This window comes from Oryza glaberrima, chromosome 9 (genome assembly GCF_000147395.1).
Source record: "Oryza glaberrima chromosome 9, OglaRS2, whole genome shotgun sequence".
Classification (NCBI taxonomy): Eukaryota; Viridiplantae; Streptophyta; class Magnoliopsida; order Poales; family Poaceae; genus Oryza; species Oryza glaberrima.
In genome coordinates, this window is record NC_068334.1 from 20,614,569 (window position 1) to 20,633,453 (window position 18,885).

General features: G+C 40.8%; 2 protein-coding genes and 1 non-coding gene across 4 annotated transcripts; 1 reads left to right on the plus strand and 2 right to left on the minus strand.

Moving 5' to 3' along the window:
• Positions 1-10: 10 nt before the first annotated feature.
• On the plus strand, positions 11-82 carry TRNAT-CGU (transfer RNA threonine (anticodon CGU)). Its single transcript has one exon. It is a non-coding gene; the product is annotated as a tRNA-Thr (tRNA).
• A 78-nt stretch (positions 83-160) lies between these two features.
• Positions 161-8,330, minus strand: LOC127784398 (uncharacterized). The gene is made up of 28 exons (XM_052311686.1): positions 7,862-8,330; positions 7,692-7,746; positions 7,534-7,609; positions 7,171-7,235; positions 7,044-7,088; positions 6,854-6,954; positions 6,613-6,754; positions 6,448-6,509; positions 6,283-6,362; positions 6,118-6,188; positions 5,609-5,696; positions 5,402-5,474; positions 5,238-5,330; positions 4,793-4,910; positions 4,394-4,487; positions 4,180-4,263; positions 3,940-4,096; positions 3,653-3,840; positions 3,466-3,510; positions 3,281-3,309; positions 3,082-3,203; positions 2,938-2,985; positions 2,700-2,824; positions 2,218-2,627; positions 1,216-2,137; positions 1,081-1,134; positions 861-983; positions 161-679 (listed from the first exon to the last, which is right to left on the minus strand). Exons 1-28 carry the CDS (start codon positions 8,229-8,231, stop codon positions 638-640), a joined length of 3,882 nt encoding a protein of 1,293 aa, XP_052167646.1. The 5' UTR covers positions 8,232-8,330; the 3' UTR covers positions 161-637.
• A 317-nt stretch (positions 8,331-8,647) lies between these two features.
• Positions 8,648-17,784, minus strand: LOC127784399 (DNA mismatch repair protein MLH3). 2 transcript variants are annotated; one of them, XM_052311689.1, is made up of 25 exons: positions 17,476-17,784; positions 16,796-16,930; positions 16,661-16,712; positions 16,522-16,569; positions 15,585-15,742; positions 15,438-15,495; positions 15,247-15,304; positions 15,054-15,146; positions 14,799-14,964; positions 14,701-14,716; positions 14,387-14,604; positions 14,085-14,163; positions 13,935-13,979; positions 12,450-13,853; positions 12,275-12,368; positions 12,064-12,172; positions 11,790-11,990; positions 11,094-11,138; positions 10,962-11,015; positions 10,703-10,806; positions 10,264-10,312; positions 9,653-9,712; positions 9,351-9,423; positions 9,177-9,262; positions 8,648-9,040 (listed from the first exon to the last, which is right to left on the minus strand). In XM_052311689.1, exons 2-25 carry the CDS (start codon positions 16,919-16,921, stop codon positions 8,852-8,854), a joined length of 3,585 nt encoding a protein of 1,194 aa, XP_052167649.1. In that variant the 5' UTR covers positions 16,922-16,930; positions 17,476-17,784; the 3' UTR covers positions 8,648-8,851. The 2 variants fall into 2 exon arrangements, with proteins under 2 accessions (XP_052167649.1, XP_052167648.1); XM_052311688.1 differs by having other exon boundaries at positions 12,275-12,374.
• Between the last annotated feature and the right edge of the window lie 1,101 nt (positions 17,785-18,885).

Genomic DNA, 18,885 nt, shown 5'->3' on the forward strand with positions numbered 1-18,885 from the left:
TGCGTGAGCTGCTTCCGTAGCATAGTGGTAGTGCGTTCGCTTCGTAAGCGAAAGGTCGCGAGTTCGATCCTCGCCGGGAGCTCGATCCCTTTCTTTTTTTTGTCAGTCTTGTTCATAGTAGCCACTCATTCTGTTACAGGCAGTCATGATTTGCCCCAAAACACAACTTTCAGAAGCCATGGTAAGAATGGCAGCCAAAACAATTTTTCACTGCCTTAACTTCTATCCATTGAAATATTGGTCACAGGCAGTCACATGACCCGTACATTTTGTCCAAAACGCAACTTTCAGAAGCCATGGTAAGAATGCCAGCCAAAACAATTTTTCCAATTGCCTTGCAGTTTATAATATTTATCCATTCAAAATACGAATTTGTATTTACATCATATACCATGCTGCCGGCAGTTTATATTTTACATCAACGTTTATATTTTACATCAACCCTTCAACAAAAGAACAAGAAACATGCTGATCTCATCCATGAAGAGATTGACCCAGAAGAGGCATGCTCATATTTCCTTACATAAGGGGGAAAACAACACAAAAAAGAACCCACAGCAATTGGCACTCCATTCGCTTGTGAAGTGTACTTGACTTCCCAGTTCTTTCAGAGCATATAGCAGACGAATCCTTCATATTATGCACCATTCCTGGATTTGGCTGTGCCAGGTAACCTAAGCTGCTCACATAAACAACAAAAAAACTGAACAAGTTCAGCGTTGTTTGTAGGTTCGGAATTGTTCGGCTACCCTGTTAGCCTTTACAAGTTTACCCAACAAGATGAAATAAAACTATAAACTAGGAAAATGAACAATAGCGAAATTGTGTAGGATAGGAAACAGAGGCAACTGGTGACTGACCTTGGACCTTCTTGTGTTCACCGGCACAGGATCCTTCTTCAGTGGTTTGTACGCAAAGGACTCGAGATCAATCACTGGCGGGGGTGAGATGGGTTTAACAGTACCTATGGGAGCACTTGCAGCCTTGACATGGAAACAAATAACACCATTAAGCATTTGCTAGTTTTCTAAATGTATTTGACAAGAAGGATATAAACCTGGGGACATAAAGAAGTCATACCTGATCCTTCGACGGTCCATGCTTGACATGCAGAAGATTATCAAACAAAAGTACCTTCATTTGAACAAATATAGTAATTAGTTAATGTGGAGATAGCATTCAATTACAAGATTCAACAAAAATATGCCCAAGTACCTTATCACAAAATTGTTGATTTGACGAATCAGTTGCAACAACTTGTGCTCCAAGGGTTGTGACACAGGCGTTTTTGCAAGAGCAAGTCTGACAAGTTACTGGCTTGTACACACATCCATCCTTTTCAGACCAAAAACTAGAATTATGAGCAGAACCTTCATTGCTCAAGTTGCCAAGCATCATCTTGTTCACGGAAGATACATTGCACACCATCACTTTTATCTTCAAGGGTGGTGATGCCAAAAAATCTTTTCCTGGAAGGATATCTGCTGATGGTCCATGTCTCCAAAGATATGTCAAGTAAAATTTTGAGGACAAAGACGATGAGCATGAAACAAGAAAGCCATCCTCTTGTAATCCAAGTGCTGTTTTGCATCTAGCGCAACAAATGAAAAGCTTCTCCTGCGTAGATTCCCTCGATGGGAACTCTGCAAGCTTGCTGTTTCTTTCAACCTTAACATTTTCACATCTTGACATTTTCATACTCTTGCAACACACTCCGTCAGTTCTCAGATCTCCAGGCAACATGCTTACATCACAACCACCATGTAAGTAGGGTTTGCTTGGAGAACATGAACGCTCTGTGTAGGTACAGCAGCTCATAGGGGAGCTTAACTTTCTCCTTTTCTGGCAGTGGGAATTCACACTTCTGTTAGTCCAAGATTCATGCTCCAAATGACTAATGCTACCTGATCTTTCAGGAGTAGCTGCCGATGTGGACACACAAGAAATGTTTCTGTTAGCAGCTGAAAGCGAAATGGGCAGATCTAAAACCGGATCTCCTTCATTCATCACTGTAGAGGCGTTTTCCCCATTTCGGTTACTGGGACTAGCAATTGGCACCTCTGCATAAGTTTCTTCCATAACAGTAGATTGTTGTGTTATGTGTTCTGAAGGATTAAAGATAGTTAACTTCGCATACCTGCAAATTACAGAAAGGCTAAATGAGAATTGGGTTAACTATTAAGTAAAAATATGACTGACTGACTGACTATAAATTACCGTGGCTTAGTATCACACTCTTCCAAGTCAATGAAGTTTATATTTACTTCATAATTTGTCCCATTATCTGCTTCACCTTCTAAATTATATTGAACTTTGTACGAGGGAGGGAGTTGGCATGCCATTGGCACATTTTCTGGTTCTGGGGAGATTTGTTTCTTTACTAAACCAGAATGTTTTGAAGAGATATGCCATGACTCTGATGATGTATCAGACAACTTCATACGGTCAACTCCTGCACCATCAATGTGGCTTTCACTCTTAACATCCTTATTATTTTGCAGTACTGTCTGGTTTGAGAAATTTGGTTCTGGCCATGGCAGCTTTCTTTTATCGCCTTGAGATGGGAGTACACAAGCATCCAACCTGTCCTTAGGGGACACACCTTGAGCTTTGATTTTTATTTGTTCCTGTAGAAATTGCCATGGTGTTTAAATAGCCTGTTCACATATAAAAAAATCAGGTGAGTAATAACTACATACCTCAGCATTTTGAAAAAACCTTGTCAATCCATCCATTGTCTCCTGGAAAGTACCACAATTCCTAATTGAATTCCTAAGCCATTTAGAAATATACACAATATTTCTTTCTTCCTGATAACGCTCATCTGTACAAATAGCATGATGAGTAAGAATCAATAACTACATATTGCAAGCACTGAAGTAGTGGAATCAGTCAAATATGAAAGCTTGAGAATCAAACATGGAACAAATGACATACCAATCAAAATTATCCCTCCATAATCAAATTTATGGCGAATGCATCGACCTAGAAAAATGAAAGGATAGAAACAAATCATTTTAAACATATTAACCGAAGTACCTGCGCTGCAGGTAAATAAGCAGATAAAATAGAGCATCACACCTGCAGCTTGATTCAGAGCACGAAATGCTTGATGGCAGTACCATTCATTCCCACTCAACAAATCTTTTGATGATTTGTATGAATCATTATATCTCTTTTTGAGCTTTACTTGAACGTCATTTCTGGTCCATGTTGAATTAAATTGATTAGTACAGCACAAGACATTGAGATTATCCATAGAAGAAAAATGAGGACTTACATATTTGGAAATGGAATGCCAACAATAACCTTATGCCTTGGTCAAGGAAACTGCTGGATATATGTAATAATTACAAATACTGTACTCTTTGCTATTACCAATCATGATAGATATTACAGGGAAGTAGGGGAAAAAGTTTACATTCTCTCTGGTGCATAAAAAACATATGAGAAAACAAAGGATACCACAACTCTAGCTTTGTCATCAGAGAAGTCAATCCCCTCAGATACCTGAAAATAATGAAAATAAAAGGTAAGCACATAACATAAGCTGATGACAGTAGGTAGCACATGGTGTACAAACGAAAAATTAAATTAGGGTTCAAGCAGGTGCATAAATTTATTAATACAAGTGAAGGAATGGAATTAGCACCTTTCCACGACAAACTGCAAGAAAAGCAGCACCTCCTTTAGCAGACTCCTGTGATGAATCCTTTGTCACTCGATTTTTCACAATTTGTTTTGCACCACCTCTGCCTTTCTTTGGGGGAGCCTTGCCAAGGATTGCGTTGTAATATCCTTTTAGGACAGGCTCAAGTTCCTCGGTACTTCCTCTAGGCTCTGAAAGAATTGAATATTACATAAGTAAAAATGGAGGAAGCTTCTAATGTCCTTGGTACTGCCTTCTAGAATTTTAAGAAGTCCTGGACAAAACCTTACCAACGCATACATGCTTTTGAGCCTCCAATCGTGCCCATTGACCTGTCTGATACCAGCGCCTTTGAAGTTTCTCCAGCAAATTGTAGCTAGGAAAAAACACAAGAGCACCACCAGGCACTACTCTGCATATTTCTTCTAGTGTAGCTCCAAGTTCATCCTGTATAAATGCAAAAGGAACTCTGGATCATATGACTGTATCAGCTTAAAACTCACCAAAGAAAAAGGATAATGAGAAGTTACCTGGAAAGAATATTCATTTGCAGTTCTATAACTGGCATTCAGTCGACGTCCTGTTGGGCCAGATGATAGCACAGTTGCAAAAACCTGCACTGTGCACAATATACACTGAGATACATGTTGATTTTATCTTACACACGTCACTAATGTGATTGAGGGGTTAGAGCACTCCAGGCAAAAGCTTCTCGACTCTAGAGCCAACTTGCAACAAACATACCTGAGAATCAGCATTGATTACATGAGGAGCTTCCATGCAAGCTTCAAACTGGACACCAAGTTCAGATGCAAAGGATCCCATTGGAGAGAGTGTGCTGTGAAGATGTAGTTAAGAACCAGCTATATGTTATCTCCTATTGAATAGAAGCTGAATATTTCAGAAAACTTAAAGGTGATAGTCTAATTATATTCAGTTTGGAAGATCTCCATTTCTCATTGGCCCATGCACCTACAATTCAGCCTGTAGAGGCTTGAATTGCGTATATTCAAATTATAGCTACCATTATGCATGACTTGCATATGTACCTATTCTCCATGTTGTTTTCACAATCATATTTGCTACAACAAAGTAAAGCACTCTACGAAGTCTTTGAAGAGAAACATTAACTTGGAGACTTACCCAGATGTGAGAATTACTGAAAGTGTTAGATCTGCGATGTCTCGAAAAACAACAGCAGGATTGAGACACCACAGACTCATCACACACTTCCATCCAATGAAAGAAGTGACAGAATTGCCTGCAAATGTCATAATTCAAAAGTTACATGAACTACAAATTTGAGATAAAGTAATTCAATAATGGAAGAGCTAGAAGGATATGTTATAATTGAATCGAACTGCATGAAAAGCCCAAAGTACATCAAGCAACTATCTATTAATTCTTTCCCTGATTCAAAGGACAATGCATTTCCCTCACAACATATGAATTTTATATGTACAATATGGATCAAGATTTCATTTTCATAAAATGTTCACATGGCAATTCCACATTACTAGGAAATTTTTTCATGAATTAAACACAATTTTCTTACAGATGATAAGATCATAAGACATCATATTAGCACCTTCACATTTAGCAAAACGCTGTAAAGCAAGTTGGTAATCATTTGAATGGCGTCCATTCTCAGCAAAAAAGTAGCTCAATGAGGAGAACAAACCTGCATAATGCACAGTAACATTAGGTTATTAAATTCCTAAAAGATAAAAAAATAAAATAATTGCTCCTTACTCTCTAGTGTCATAGCTGAACCACCACTTAAGTGCACTCCTTCTGATTCAGCATCTGAAGCAGCTTTAATAGCCTAAAACAACAAGATGATATCAAGATGGTTGCTGAAATTTTTGAATGTCAAAGGCCCAAAAACAATATTACAGAGAAAATGTTTCACAGCTGCATTAAGAATTAGTACACTGTAATACTTGAAATAGGAAGCACCTTTGTTGCACACTCTTGCAATACTGGGAAGTTTACAGGAGTAATGCCAGCATACTTGAGTTCCTTCATAGCCTCTTCACCAGTCCAACTGAGGATACAAAAACAAAATGTTAGAAACTTAGAATCGATTGAATGTAACAGAAATGTTTATTTTCATGCTTCATTGCAAACATGTAGCAAATTTCTGCAAATCATGAAGATAAAGGTAAACATTTGAATACATTTGAATGATTTAAGTTTCTGCAAATCATGTAGCAATTTTTTTTTAACTCAGTATTTAAGTTTATTGAAAACATTTGAATGATTTTTGGAGATAATATATTTACGATTATGCATGCCCAATAGCAATCCAATATTGTCTAAGCCAGGTTGCATAAACAAGTAATGCCTTATTGAGGTATTCGTTTTTTTTCACAAGTATATAGTGAAAATAATAAACCACAAGGAAGAATAAATAAAAACACTAAATAGATACATAAGATAAGAGGCAAAAATTGCATGGTACATACAATGAAGCAGGATGCTCAAACTCATTCTTTTGAAGATTATTTCCCTGCTCATCAATCCAACCATTAAGCCCCTGCAGAAGTATTAAAAGCTTAATGCTTGTAACTAATATTGCTCAGTGTTAACTCTGTTCTCCCTCTATTTTCTAGAAAATACAGTAGAATTACCTGAATAACTTCATGCAAGGGTTCGTATATCTTTGCAACAGCCTCATCAGTGACTAACCCTTCTAGTTCTTGCCGCAAAACTTAATAAAAGCACAATTCAATTCAACTTAGAAAAAAAAATTGAACTGATAACCATGAGCCTTAATAGAATAACAGACAACTCACAGAGAAGTGATTCTTCATCAACATCAAAACTTCCAGCATCACGTGCTATGTCTTCTATGTTGCTGCAATACAAAAGAATGCAGATTGTGAAATGAATACATTAGCCAGTATTCTTTACTTTATAACTGATCTAAAGAAAAAGATTCAGAGTTGTTTGGGACTTACTGAGCCTCATCAAGAACAATGATTGAGCCTCTTATGTCAATGTCCATTGCTCTCCTCACGATTGGACTAATCAGATAGTTATATGGGCAGAAAACCAGTTGAGCTGCCTCAGCCATAGTTTGTGCAGCAAAATATGGGCACCCTGCAGATTAACAGCAAAAGTGGCAATTGAATAGGTATAAAAAATCAGAAGTGGCACAATACTTTTCTTAGGAATCAAGAGGGAATGCATGCAACTAACCCTTCGCTTTCCGTCCAACTCTAACGAGATCCTCAATATCATGAACTTCATAGCAGCCACCAATCTGAAGGGATGGATGGCGACTTAGTTTCTGTGCATTCCTGCAAATATGTTTTACAATCGGGTTGGAAATAAAAGGGGGATGTTCTCAGATTAGTATATGTTTTGATGTTGAAATAGGAAATCTTACTTGTATTCTGGACAGCCTTGAGCACTGTCATCAAGGAGTGACTTGCTAATGACGGAAAGAACAATCAGTCAGTGTTGGCAATGGAAATGAAAAAGCTTGTGAAGAAATGTTTCATAGTGTATATTACCATAGTTCATCGATGTTGCCACTCATGCACACATTCTTATTGACACAGTAGTGCTTCCTTGAGGCCTGCATTGCATGATTATTATTAATTGACAGACACCAAAAACAGAAAGAGGAAGGATGTGTCACCCCTCAAAACACCGCTACTTGTATTAGAAATCAACTTCAGATAGCATGTAGTTAAATGGAGGAGTTTGACATCAGACAATATGTGGCATAAAGAGGAATTATCAACTATGCTACTGCATGAAGATTGAATTTATGTCTGAAGTTATACGTGCCACTTGAAACCTTGGTTGAACAATGCGTAATCTTACTACGCAAAATAAAGCAAGAAGCAAATTGAGATGGGGACAATGGTTACCAAGATGGCCATGCGAACTCGGTATGACGTCTTGCGGTACTCCCGGACCACCTGGGTTATCTGCGCGTGCGTCCTCCTTCAGAAAGATAACCAACCAAGAGTTCAGAATCAATCGAGCTCGTCTCGTCAGTTTGGGCAAAGAGAGAAGAAAACCTTACGTCGCATAGTAGATGGTCGGAACATTCTTCTTCCTGGTCGCCTTCTCCGGGACGCCTAAACATCAAGAACGGGCAGAGCGAAATGAGCAAGAATGGTTGCAGATCTGCGGCTCCAAGAACCGCCGCAAAAGCGACACGAGCGGAGAGAAGAGAGGCGCGGGGGGACGTACCGGGCGTCGCCTGCTTCTGTGTGTCGTCGGGGACGAAGCCGCCGCCGTGGAGGAATGGGTCGGGGGCGGCAGCGGCGGCGGCGGCGGGCGGGGCACGCAGCGGGTAGTGGCGCTGCCAGGCGAGCGCGGAGCAGAGGAGGGAGAGCGACTTGCCGGTGCCGGTGGGCGACTCGAGGAGCGCGTGGGAGCGGCCCTGCCGCCGCGCGCGGTCCAGCGTGGCGATGACGCGGCCCATGAAGGCGAGCTGCGTCCCGTACGGCTTGTACGGGAACTCCACCGGCACGCCGCCCACCTGGTACACCCTGCCACCGGGCGCCCGCGCCGGCGGCGGCGGGTTGGCGAAGTCTTCGTCCGCCGCGGCGGCGCCCATCGGCGGCGAGGTGGAGGAGAGAGAGAGAGAGAGAGACTGACCGAGATTTGGGCGGGAGGATTTGGGGGGAAATGGAACTCCGAAAGCCGCAGCCGCGCGCCAACGCTGTACCGTAAGAGTACATTGCACGGTTCACGAGAGAGGCCGTCCTCTCATCATGGGCTGAATTGGGCTTGGGATTATAGGCTGGCCCACATAAGCAAGGCCCAACTTGAGATTGAGGATTTACTTTTGTCATCATCTGAAAAGAAAGGCAAAAACTTTGTTAAGGCAGACTTTGGAAGATAAATTTTCTAGAATTCAAGTTAGTTCATATAAAATTCATGTGTTTCAAAGGAGCCCAAGCTGCCAAGCTTATTACCTTTTGCTTTGTAAAGGAAAAAAAGAGAGCCAGGCTTGGCTTTTGGTCTGAAAACTGCGAAAATATTTTCATACATTTACAGGGTGAGAATGGCCTTCACAAATCACAATGGTTACAAGTGTACAACACGGCTCATGGCCATTTTACCTCTTCTTCGTGAACGAATGGCATCTCCTATTGAAGCACTATGCAACACTTATCCTTTTCTTTTGGACTATTTACCCTCTATATGATCCTTACATCTTTTACTGTTGTACAGCTACAGGCCACCACGTAGCTTTCTCAGTTCTCTGAGGCGCGTTCGAGCACGCTCAAGGCTGGGTCCATGGTGCGAGAGACCATGCCAGGTCTCTTCTTGCCTTCCGTTCACCGCTCCGAGCCTCGCCAACTCGCCGCGGAGAGATGCGACGTTCACAATCGGCACGGTGGTCGGACGTCCATGAGCACACTGCCAGGAAAAAAAAAACAAAGAAAAACCTTGATTAGACACTACTAATGGTTTATTAATGGAGCTTTCATCAGTAAACCAATGGCTTAGATAACAGTAAGAATAAGATCTGGAAATTGTAGCATTTCGATGGTACCTGGAAACATAGAGATGTTGCTTTCAGTTCTTCGATAATCAGAGAGCACTCCGATGGTAGCAGAGGATCGCCAAACATGATCGCACCTAAGGTCAACCAAGAACAAACATCAGGGCGTCGCTTTTGAGTCGAGGTGAAAACTTTTGAACAAAAGGGGAGAGATACAAGGTGTACCTCTGCAAGCCTTGAAATTGAGAATACGAATGACCGCTGGGGGGATAGCTGACGACCCATCTGTGTCATCAAGCTGGAAAAAATAGCAATGCATAAGAAAACTCTGCAGTTAGAATAACAAATCATTTCCCTGCAGTTTTATCTTCCTTCCGAACTAGCATTTTCTAAGACACGGGACCTACATCTAACGGTGTACAAATACACTGTCAAGAAAAAGCATTACACATCCAAACAATTTGACTAATGTTGACCTAAATTAATGAGTTTCATAACTTAAAATGAAGTGTAGCAGAATAAATCACCTGCTGAATGAAGTCCATAAGATCTTTTCCTGTTAAAGTGACGCCCAAAATACATGGAACCTGTGCAGGGTACATGATGAGGGCACTATAACATGTGTTGCAAATTTTCTGAGAAAATTTCGCCAGATATTTGTAACAGCATTAGGATAATATGCATAGAAAAACAAGATATAAAAAAGACAATTGCATATCCACAGCCACTCCTGATAATATTTGCGCTTCAAATAGCAGTAACAAAAAAAAATGTACACAATGATTAACTACAACATAAATGGCTACAGATAGCAAATTGCATAAAAAATAGCTAATTACCAGACTCAATGAGAACAAGTATCCCTTATTAAATATTTTTTCCCTTATTTTTAAGAAACGTAGCATGGCCTGAAGGTTTCAAAGAAATATAGTGTTTGAAGCTTGTCTATATTCTTTTGAAACACTTTCGGACATTTCATGGATATCAAAGTTATCAAACTAACTTTTACCATAGAAATAAGCATATAACCAACACAGGTACAAAGCAACACACCACCTAGACAGATTGCAGGGGTGGTACGATAAGTAGCTATTGCAGAGAGGTTGAAAATATGTGGGTCGCAGAAAAGGTTACTCACAGCAGCAAGAGTAAGACGGCGCGATTGTCTCCTCAGAATGTTCATGTTCCTTTAAAATACAAAGTAAATGGTATGTGTCAATTATTATATTCTAGTGTATACAGAGGGGATAAACAGCTTTTTGCTCCTTCACAATGGGTAGAGTGATGGACTGAGCCATCCAAAAGCATCATAACATGTTATCACCAAATGTTAATTGAAGAAATTCATGTGACCTTCTGAACTGACTATTCTTATACTATAAGAAGCTGAAGGTATGATAAACACAAACTAAAATTGTGCAACCTAAACAGCACTAGAAGGCTCAGATTGTCTTAATTACAGAAGTAGATTCAAATGAACATAACTAGAAGATGTGCAAGAAGACCTTGATAAAATAGCACCGAAGGCTAAGTACACAAAAGAAAGTTTTTCATTCACATGATTGTCAGGCACCTACTTTTTGAATGATTCACAGGAATTAGTACTGTTGATGATCCAGCCCCAACTTTGGATCTGTTGCATATACTTTTGGAACAATTGAAATCCAGTCTCAGGGAGAACCTGGCAAATAAATAGATGATAGAAGATCAAACAACACATCCTAGTGTTCAAAGAAAACTTATCTTAATCTCAAAATAATTCTCTTAGATATATTATATTAAACTATTAACACAGTGCAGCAGATGCCAACTGCTATAAAGTATAAAGTGACGTACTAAGTCCTCCTCAGAGTCCAAGTAAGTAATCCCTCTGCCATCATCTGATAAAACCTGTAAATCCAAACAAAGTGAATATGAAAGAGGGGAAACAATGTTATGAACATTCCTGGTCAATTTAAGTTAAACAACCTTTCGACGGAGTTCCTCCAAACGTATCCTTTCATCAGCTGCATGCTGTAAAATAGTAAGAACAAGGAGTAAGTTACTAAAATCTGTCCGAGAAGTACCTTTGTCACCATATACACACTGACTACTTCATATAGTATGTGAACATAAGAAATGAATTCTTCCTGCTTAAAGAAAGAAAAAATCCAACAAGTTTCTGGTATCCTGCATATATTTCAAACATTTTATGTGCTCAAGCATCATATACATAAAGGTCAAACATCTCCTATGACTAGTCAATTCTAAACAGTAAGAAAAAAAAGTAGTGTATTGTATCGCGGTCATCAAATGCAACAAGCAATCCAACAGAATTCATCTCCACAACATGACTATTACCACAAAACAATATAAACAAACTGCTAAATAATACTCCCTCCATCCAAAAAGTCTAAGACCTATTTCTTTTGTCACAAAGATCAAGGAGTAATTAACTCATCCACCATGTGACAAAACCAATGAAGTATACACATGCATGCAACCAATAAGTACTAAGATGGCTTCTTGTGTTCCGGCCAACAATTTAATTTAGCACATAGAGATTACAAATAGGCCTTAGACTTTTGGAAAAACCAAAAAATGAAATATGTCTTAAGACTTTTGAATGGAGAGAATACTCCTAAATTTAACTTTTTTCCACAAATGACATACTTGACTACAGACCTGATCAACAAGGAGTAGTACTTCCCCAGATATGACAGGAATAAATTTCTTATCCAGCTGCAACAAAACTCTTGCCTCCTCAAAGCAATTTTTATCAATACATTCAGGAACTAGAACACTGCATGAGAGGTGTAAGGGCCCATAAGAAATGCTAAGTACATCATCATCGTGTTCAAAAGGACCATGTTGCAACTCCGAAACCTACACAGAGAGATAAAATATGAGCATAGAAAATGGTGCACAGTGATATAACTCTTGGCACAAAATGCTCAACTGCATGATGGTCAGAGTCATCACGCCATTTTGTTATTTCATCTGAAGCAGTAGAATCTTCGAGTTCATCAGAACATTTCTCTTCGCACATTTTGACATTTCCCTTCAAGCTAAGAAAATGGCAAAAATAAGTACATAGTAAGAGGTTTATGAAAAAATAAAAAAAGAGTAAGACATTCTCAGTAGTATGGCAACATGCAAAAGAAGCATACCTGAAATTTAGGTCAGAAAAGTCATTGCTAAAGGTCTCAGGAATAGGTTGGGTTGCGTTCATATGTGATGTATACTCCTGAACAGGTGTGATATCTGCATCTAGTATAAAAGATACAAACTTATTGCTCATGACAGAGCAGTATAAAGATTTGCCATGGCTCTGAGAAGACGTACCTCCTGAGTCATTAACAGTGGTATATTTACCACCTTCTGTAGTCAATTTGGTTAGTGGTTCGTTTAATCTAGGGAATTTTCTTTTGCCTCTGTAAAATGGTGGTGCAGAACGACTCCTATATCTACCTCTGGAAAGCCTGGGCCTCTGACTGCATCCATACTGATCTTCAGTAAGCTTGCTGCTTTTTGCCACTTGGGAAAAAGAAACATTCAAATGACAACCAGTAGAACTTTTCTCAGGAGAAATATCATATGACATTCTTGCATCATGTTTTGATTTCAAGGGTATCCGATCCTGTTTGGAAGCAAACTGACCGACAGAACAATATTCATGATTGAAGTAACTAGGAGATTGAGTTCCATTGCCAAAGTTATTGAGATGTTTGCTTCCTTCAAAAATCATTGATGAATCAATATTAAACCTGTCTGAAGTAAATCCAAAATCAGTGCCAATATTTTCACAGTTCCAACTTTTAATGCTTTCATTTGACCTTCCATGCAATTCCAAGTCAATCCTTGCACGACTGTGACTGCGAGGTGTATCAGCCAACGAGAATGGATGAAAGAAATGAAGGCCACATGTATCCTTGATGAAGGACCTATCCATGTAATCACTTTCGCAAACTGCTTGCATATCATGGAACTTCATCTGGGCAATTGCATTAGCACTATTTTGCCTTTTACTAGACTTTTTCCTGACACTACAGGAACTCTTGGAGGAGCCAACGTCCTCAGGACAGAGTCCATCATTAAAGTGTGGCATTTGAGGGCAGGAAACATCAGTGATTGTCTTTGATATCTCATTGAGTAGACAGTCCTCGTTCAATTTATCAAAATCAACATAGAATCCATCACGGCCTGAAATGTGTGCCTGTATATTGGTTTGCTTTTGCACAAAATCGCAGGTCATTCTGTTCGGTTTATTGGGAGATTCAAAGCAATATTCTTGGAGTTTAATTTCTGGACCGATTTCGATTTCTGCATCTTGTAGCAGTCCAAACTTACCAGAATATGCATGCCCATGGAATATATCTTCTGTCTTTTGCATTTTACAAATAGTTGGGTTAGCACTTGAAAGATCAGAGTCTTCTAACAGGGAAGAGCCGTCCTCTAACCACTGATAACTATAACTTTGAAGGGAACATATTTGCTTATGACCAAACTTCCGACCATTCCTAGCAACATCATCTGTGTGGGATGCATCACTGATCTGGTCATAGCAGGCACGCCATGTGGATGGCTCCATATCCAAAGAAAGGTAATTGTCTTTAGGTTCTGCTGGGGCAGCTGTATCAAAATTCATGTCTCGTACTGTATTCTTCTGCAGAGCTGTTTGGTACAATTCAGCGACATCTTCTTTCTTCTGCACACCATGACGCCTTAACAGTTCCTGACTTGATTTCACTGCAAAAACAACACGTGCACAAAGCTCACAAGGCAGACGAATCAAAAGAGGAAGAGAATCGTGTACACTAAATCACTGACCATCTCTTTCCAAAGGCACACAGGTATCATTGCCAATAGCTTTCACTACAATAGAAAAGGATAACAATAAGAAAATCATTCAATCAACAGCTTCTAGACTTCAAAATTGTTCAGGGAAGACATCATTACAGAAGTAAATATTTTTCTAACCTTCTGGCAGTTGAGGTGCATGCTTCTTCCAATAGTCTGTGATAGTTCGTTCAATGAAATACATGACAGTTTGCCAATCCTAAAGAGTAGAAAAACCATAAAAAAGAATGGGAAATGAATGTCAAGCTATAAGAAAGCAAATTTGCTTTTAAAATAAATAGAAATGAAGGTACAAATCAACATGCCCCCCCCCCCAAAAAAAAAAAAAAGCCCAAACCACTTTTATCCGGTCAGTTGTTTACATATGAAGCTTTACCAGAAAAAGAAGGGGAATTAAAAAGCATAAATGTGTAATGGATCACCTTGAATTCCACAATAGTCTGTGAAGGCTCAAAATGTAGATCATAGCTTGATCTAGGACAGCACAGGTTTAGCAGATATGCAGGGTAGACTTCATTCTTCTGCCTCTTCTTACTCCGAACATCAATTTCCTCATTCCTTGCAGAAGATTGAAAACTAGATGCCAGGTTATTGAGCATATTGTGGATTGGGCTTTTACTGACGAATCTTGAGTTGATATCTTTGGAAAGTCAAGGATATCTCCCAACTCAAGCTTTCAGAAAAATGGTATGTGAAACTATGGAAATAGACAGTGAAGAACTGGATTGTAGGATACACAAGTACTGGAAATCCTACAGAGGAAAAACACACTTTGCTGAATACATGTTGCCAAACTTTTGTTCAACAACCCACAACTTATATGATAAATGTTACCTTATTACAGAACACATCTGTTGGTCTGGAGATGTGCCCTGAAAGAGCAAAATGCTTGTCAGAGGTAGCTATCTCATGAAGACAGCTGGAGACATTTTTCCCCAAAATGTTTGATACAAGAGGCAAGGGGGAGGATGAAGGAATCGTGTATAGCAACTCATCTTCGCTACATACATAAAAAGGATATGTCAATAGATACACTTTCTCACGCGGTATTGGTAAAATAAAAATGGCTAGTGTAGCACAATAGACTACCTCTCAATATCAAAAAGTCTGAGTGAAACTTGTGGATGAATGAGTGCAACTCGCAGAACAGACTTCTTCACAAGATGTAGTTCTCTTTTGTAACTACAAAAACATAATGTTGAGAAAGACAATCAAATCTTCTTTCCAACAAAATTGTGAATTCTAAGAAACATGTACAGATGAAAAAGATAACATGATTTACCTAGATTGCATTTGTTTCCTGCGTACAGGTTGATTGTAAAAAAGCTCGCGAACAATAACTACACAAAAATGAAAAACATTACGATACGTAGCTTATATAACATGGCAAAAAATGTAAATATACCACACATGAATACACGACTAGAGTAAAATTTTATTTTCTTGATCTTTAAATGTAGAGTAAAAATGTACCTGTGGTTCCAACAACTTCCCTCTGCTCATCTATTCCCAGGTGTGAGCATTTGGATCCCTGTATATTTGCCAGAAGAATTCAGATACGCTATGGATGTATGTATCAAGATTATGCTGAGCTTTTAAAAGGTTAAGTGTGTAAACTACCTTTATTATCTTGCAATATGAATTTGGTCGCCCGCGAGCTTTTGTCCTGACTTCAACAACAGAGATATCAGATAGTGATGCGAGTGCTTCGCCATTTAATCCAAAACTTCTGGAACTAGGTTCCCCATCAACCATGACATTATGAAACTTGGATGTTGCTGTTATGGAATAAAAGAGTTATACATTATTAGCGCATTGAAAACAAGAGTGAATGGTTACTGTAATTAAGGTGGTGGATATACATTTAACACGTCTTAAAAAAGAATGAATCTAACAAGATACAAAAGCTTAAATAAAGGGGTTTCTATAATCCTACCCACTGACAACTAATTCTTTTTTACCCTGAGGACAGCACATCAAAATATATTTGGTTGCAAAGAAACGGTGAATAAGCATAATAAACAAAATAGTAAATTCACACCTGCCAACAGGTATTAATGCAACTAACTTCTCATGACCCATAAGTGAGAAATCAAAGATATATTGTCTTGAAATCCTTATGCACCTAATGATGATTTGCATAAAGCATCACTGGAAACAGACCAGAGTTACTTGACATCAGCAGCAAAAACAACACAGTGCTTTCATTTACCAACCATCAATCTATACGAATAACAATAAAAACATCTGATGATAAAAAATAGTAATAAACACATCTGCTTTCAATATCAATAATCGATGTCAAATATCACAGAATGATACTGTTTCCATTATTACTATCTAATTCTAAGCAAATCATGTATTCACCTTTTCTTTTCTGTAAGATAATAATTCTATTCTGACATTAGAGAAATCAGATAAGCATCCATAAGGCCTGCTTCAACAAGTGAAGGAGCTTGCAACAATGCACCCTCATTGTTTAATATGACAAAAACAGCAGTTTTGAGTATAGGGAGTAAACGAAAATGTATAAATAATAGTAGAAGTTTTAACTTACCATATTTTTCTCCTACAAGAACCAGTTCGTCACGAGTAATACCACAGCCTGCAATAGTTGCAACAGGAAACACTATTCTAAAAGCAAATACCAGCAGTAAGAAATTTAAAACATAAGGTACAAAGCTATAAAGGCATACCATCATCTTCCACTTTAACATAACATGCTCTGGCATTCACTGAGATGTCAATCTGAAATGAATCAAAAAGAAAACTTATGTCACTGAAGATACTGCATGCATAATAGTTTGCCTTTTTGTATGTGAAAGTAATACCTTGCTCGCATTTGCGTCAATGCTATTATATACCAGCTCCTCAACAACCCTTGATAGGTCAAATAGAACAATGCTTGAGCGCAACGAGCTATGGACACTTTTCGGCAACCGTTTTATTGTCTGCATTTAAGCATTCTGGGGGAATAGTACAATCAGCAACTGTTGGCAGCGAAACTTATCCAAGAAAAACAGTAGACAAGATCAGAAGTTTCTTCCAGAAACTTCAAATGTACACTTAGATAGGTTGCTTGAAGAAGTGAACATGATGTCAGATCAAATGAGCAGGCACCATGAACATAATAGAAGTAAGAAGCCACAGTATCCTTCCACTTACATTGATGGAGTAGCCACCACGAACCCAACAAACGATCAGTTTCCCCCTAGGACAAACAACTAACGTAACCCATGCCCAAAAATGTCCATCCCCTCTTCCAAACTGCACAAACTACCTACCTATCCAGAAGTTAAATTCTGCAGCAACTCAACAATCTCTAGTACGATCCTGCATCTACCCTTCGGTCTAGGTTTGGGTGGTCGGGTATTAAACCCCAACTTGAGATTGAAGAATTGGACACCAGTGTAAACCAAAAATTTCAGAATCCGCAGCATCAGAGGCGGACGCCGGCTCATGAGGTGGCGCGAGGCAGCAGGAGAGAGACTGAGAGAGGGAGAATGGATACCTCCAATTCGACTGGAACCGAGATGGAGCCGAGCGGAGCGAGGCCGGCCGCGTCGCCCCTGGCTTGTCTCCCGGCCGTGCGCACGAGGAGGCAGCGCGGGGGAGAAGGTAGGGTGTGGTCGGGGAGGAGAGGAGAGGAGCCCGTCCCGTCAACACCGCCGCCTCCGAGCCTGGCTCGCCGCGGCCGCGCGCGCGAGGAGGAGGAGGCGAGGCGGGGGGAGAACGCCGCCGCGCCGCGCCTTCGCCGGAGGAGAGAGATGGAGAGAGTGCAGGTGAGGCGGGCAAATGACACTGGAGAGTGGCCGCCCGCCGCCTCGTCGTCGCCAAGGAGAAATTTTCTTCTGCTTTTTTTCTTCTTCTCAGGAAAAGGAAGCCCAGCTTTCCTTCCCGGCGAATGAGCCATTAATTGGGCTGAATACGGCCCACCCAAAGCCATACTATCCTCCGAGCAAAATCGGTCCTATTGGGCCACACAAATAAGTGAAGTTTTGGATTTGGATATGGAATAAGTTCACTTTGGGTCCCTCTATTTGTCGCCCAGTCCGATTTTCGTCTCTTGACCGTAAAACCGGGCATGACCCGTCCCCCAACTTACGGAAACCAGGCAAACATGGTCCTTCGGCGGTTTTGAAGGCGGTTTTGGCTGACGTGGCGCATACGTGGCTTGTTTGACTAGGTCTCCGTCCCACGTGGCTTGACGTGGCGCTCACGTGGCAACTATATCTCAGCAAAATAAAAAAAAAGTGTGGCCCCACATGTCAGCTGCAAAAAGAAATAATTTTAAAATGGTGGTGCCATGTGGGCCCCACATGTCAGCCTCACTCCTCTCTTCTTCCCTCTCCTTTCTCTCTCTTCTTCCCGGGCAGAGGATGGCGCGGGTGAGCGGTGGAGCAGGCGAGCTCCGGCGGCAGCGGTGGGCGTGGTCGGCGCCGCCCCCCGACCGGAGCGCCGCCGGTCCGCGTGAAGGCGAGCAGCACGGCAGCGCCCTGGAATACGCCATCGACGCCGCCATCCGCGTCGCCGCCGCCGACCAACGCGCGCGCCGGGACCTCCGCCGACCACCGGACCATCTGTGTCGCCGCCGCCGACCTCCACGCGCGCCAGGACGGCATCGCCGAGCGCCTCTACACCGCGCTTGTCGTCCTCCCGCCGCCTACGCCGCGCTAGAGCCATGCCGAGCTCCCTCCTCTCCCGCCAGCGAGCTAGAAGGGCGGCGGACGGCTAGGCGAGCTCCCTTGTCTACCGGCGAGCATGCGTGCGTCGCTCCCTCCTCTCCCGCCGGCACAGAGAGATGGGGAGTTGACGTGAACATATAATAAACATTCAATGATGATACAAACTACAAAGACAGCTTGAGAGGAACACTAGAACACTGAACTCTGAACCATTCTGCACGAGGTAGTACATTGTC